Raw genomic sequence first — 3141 nt, 5'->3', positions numbered from 1 at the left:
TTCCAAGTCGCGCGCTGTCTGCAGAGACAGCTCAAGCATGACGGTGCTTAGGTCGACCTGGCCGAGCAGTGTGCAACCATCGTCGTAGACGTCTTTGCCGCACGACACAGACTCGGGTAGGCGGCCACATTTCTTCAAAGCAGCCTTCTTCATGTGCGGAATCTTGTAGGAGTTCCCGCCGGCGCAGCCGATGACCTCACGCAAGCATGATTGCAGCGTCAAAAAGTTGCGCTCCAACGACCATGGGTCTACGTCCTTCCACGCGTTGTTCGTCGCATTCACGATGCCTTCGTAGGTGTTCGAGTGGTGCGTCTGCTGGAGTGCTTGGATTGCGCGGAAGAACCCGAGGTCCAAGATGTTCATGTCCGGCGAGTTCGGTGGTTGGTACTTCAACTTCATCGCCCACCCATCGGACGTGCAGGCCTTGACAATGTCGGCGTCACTAGGTGGGACGTGCGGGCGGGCATTGTCCTGTTGGATGAAGACGGTCTTCGAACAGTCGGCCGGCCAGAGAGCTTTGATGGCAGGTATGACGTTGTCGATGAGCATCTTCTTGTGCACAGGGCGTGTTACGTTGACAGGTCGCAGCTCCATTGTCCCCGCGGGACGGTTTCGAGACGAGCGGGCTGCCCGAACATGCTGGGTGAAGTGCCACGTGCCGATCTTACCATCGAACCATTCGGACTTGGCGTTGTCCCATCGAGGTCGTGCAACTGCCGACAAGAACATCACCTTGGTGATGAATCGCTTGCTTTGAGTCGACCGATGTGGAGGCTCCTCTCCGGGCAGGAGGTAGAGCCGGGAACGGATTCGCGTGGCGTGGAATCACTTTTCGTCCACGTGTACGTAGTCGTACATGTCGTGGAACGCGTACGTGTCGGTGGGCTCGACGAAGTCGACGGCCCATTTGACGCGGGCAGTCTTGTTGACGTCGGTCAACTTGGGCTTGACGTTAGAGTTGTACTTTACTATAATATAAGACCACGTTTGTAGTAGTCCTTGAGCGTGCTTGGTGGTATTCCGATGGCATGGGCGACGTACGCTATTGTCGTGCGCTGGGATGCTGGCACGGCACGTATACGTTCGGGGAGGTCGGTGTACTTTTGTTTGCGCCCAACGCGGCCTTTCTTCATGCTGGCGGTGTGCTCACATATCATTTCGCGGCTGGGCAAGTTGTCGCCACCAAGCGACACGTTGGCACGTTGCCATATCTTGCTAATAGTTCGTGGGTTGCGCCCAAAGATGCGAGCCACTTCAAGTATGGCCCCACATTGCAGCTTGCACGGGTGCTGAACAACGCGTACGAGAAGGTGGTCTATGACAGCACGTCGCTGGTCAGCGGTCAGCTCCTTCATGAAAACGCGGGGTTTTGCAACTCAATTTGCCGCTCAAACTTGATCGACATTCTGATTTTCGGATAAAAAATCTTTGTATCCGTATGAATTTATCTTGCTTTTAGTATCTGAATTTTAAATCGTCCTGTTGATTTCGATGTGCTGTTTTTTTTTACACCTTCTAGTCCAGAAAACACGTTGTCTTCTGTATTTTATGAGCATGTCTTCAGATTTTTTATATTTATAAAAATAGTCAAGATATGCAAATTTTCCCCTTAGGGTACTTCTATTTCCGTCTGGAAGTAGTATCTTTTTAAATTGTGACATACTTATTTTATATTAAAAATACGTAACGGTACAGTCTGCACAATAAGTATAGACGCACCCCAAGATTTTGGGTTCACAAAAGATCTGCAGATGCTGCAGCCACGTTAGTTGTAAGTGCAGAAATGTACTAAACCAAAACGGCATTCCCCAAAAGGAATAAGGGCTGCTCGTTGCCATTCACAACAAAAAACCAAAATTTCGAAAATTTGGTTGCACAAAAAGTATAGACGCACTTTGAATTCGAAGCTTCTATTGGACATTTTTTGCACTTTTTAGCCAATTATTAGCCTCCAAATTGGTACACATGTTTTACAATCATGACGAGCTACCACCAGCAATCTCAAGACGGAAAAAGCGACCCCCAGGGATGCCAAGGGTGCCAAACATCACCGAGCAAGAGAAGGGCTAGATAATGGCTTTTATTCAGCCCAAAAAGAGCTATTACTGGCAAGATTTGCGCCAGGATGTCGAGACGTACTCGAAACGTGTTGCTAGAGGTGGCTCGGTTATGGTGTGGGGTGGCATGAGTTTCTACAACAAGACGTCGTTACCCTTCCTGGAGGGTCGCCAAAACTCCTGAAAGTACCAAGAAACCCTGCGATCGCACCAGTTGCCCGGAATGCGCGAACTTGTCGACTTGGTCCCTAACCATGAAGCCATTTTTCAACAAGATAATGCCAGTATTCATCGTTCCCACTCCATCATGGCCTAACTTGCTGAAATGCCATGGCCAACAATGCCTTGGCCTGCCAAGAGCCCAGATTTGAGTCCGATTGAGAATGTTTGGGGCGTTCTCGGGAGGCAAGTCTACGAAAACGGTCGTCAGTTTGAAAGCAGAGCCGAATTGAAAGCTCAGATTGAGAAATCATGGGCTGAAATCGATCAGGGGTACCTATCTAATTTGGCCGAAGGTATGCCAACACGAATGGCCCAAGTTATCCTCCGCCGTGGCCAATGTATCGATAAATAAATGTATCGATTGAATGTGAGTCTATACTAATTGTGCAACCAAATCTTCGAAATTTTGGGGTTTTTTTGTAAACGGCAACAAGCAGCCTTTATTCCTTTTGGGGAATACCGTTTTGGTTTATTAAATTTCTGCACATACAACTAGCGTAGCTGTAGCATCGGCAGATCTTTTGTGAACCCAAAATGTTGGGGTGCGTCTATACTTATTGTGCAGACTGTATTCTCGTTGAATGCAGTGGATACTTTTCCAAAAATCATCGCAACTGGCGGCCAAAATTTGAAGTCCATATTGTATACTAGTACGTTTTGAACAGCGGAATCGAATACAAAGTCGCCTTGCACCAAAACTCGACTCCTTCGTCTAGACATACATTCATCCTCGCTTATGTCGCCAAGGATGGATATGTTCGTCATTTTCCGCAGCCTCCTGGATAGTTAACACTCATAAATTCTGACAAACATTGATGTTAACTTATGTTAACTTGATGATACATTTCGATGTCATCTTTTT

General features: G+C 48.0%; 1 protein-coding gene across 1 annotated transcript in view; it reads right to left on the bottom strand.

The window, feature by feature from the left end:
- H257_17398 (hypothetical protein) overlaps window positions 1-1355 on the bottom strand; it is a gene marked incomplete at both ends in the record, with an annotated part of 8421 nt that extends 7066 nt beyond the window's left edge. Inside the window, 3 exons of the mRNA XM_009846196.1 lie at window positions 29-777; window positions 847-968; window positions 1082-1355. Of these exons, the coding sequence (XP_009844498.1) occupies window positions 29-777; window positions 847-968; window positions 1082-1355 (1145 nt within the window). The remainder of the gene's footprint in view (window positions 1-28; window positions 778-846; window positions 969-1081) is intronic.
- Between the last annotated feature and the right edge of the window lie 1786 nt (window positions 1356-3141).

This window comes from Aphanomyces astaci (genome assembly GCF_000520075.1).
Source record: "Aphanomyces astaci strain APO3 unplaced genomic scaffold supercont1.105, whole genome shotgun sequence".
Taxonomy (NCBI): Eukaryota; Oomycota; class Saprolegniomycetes; order Saprolegniales; family Verrucalvaceae; genus Aphanomyces; species Aphanomyces astaci.
This window is presented reverse-complemented; position numbering and strand designations above follow the sequence as displayed.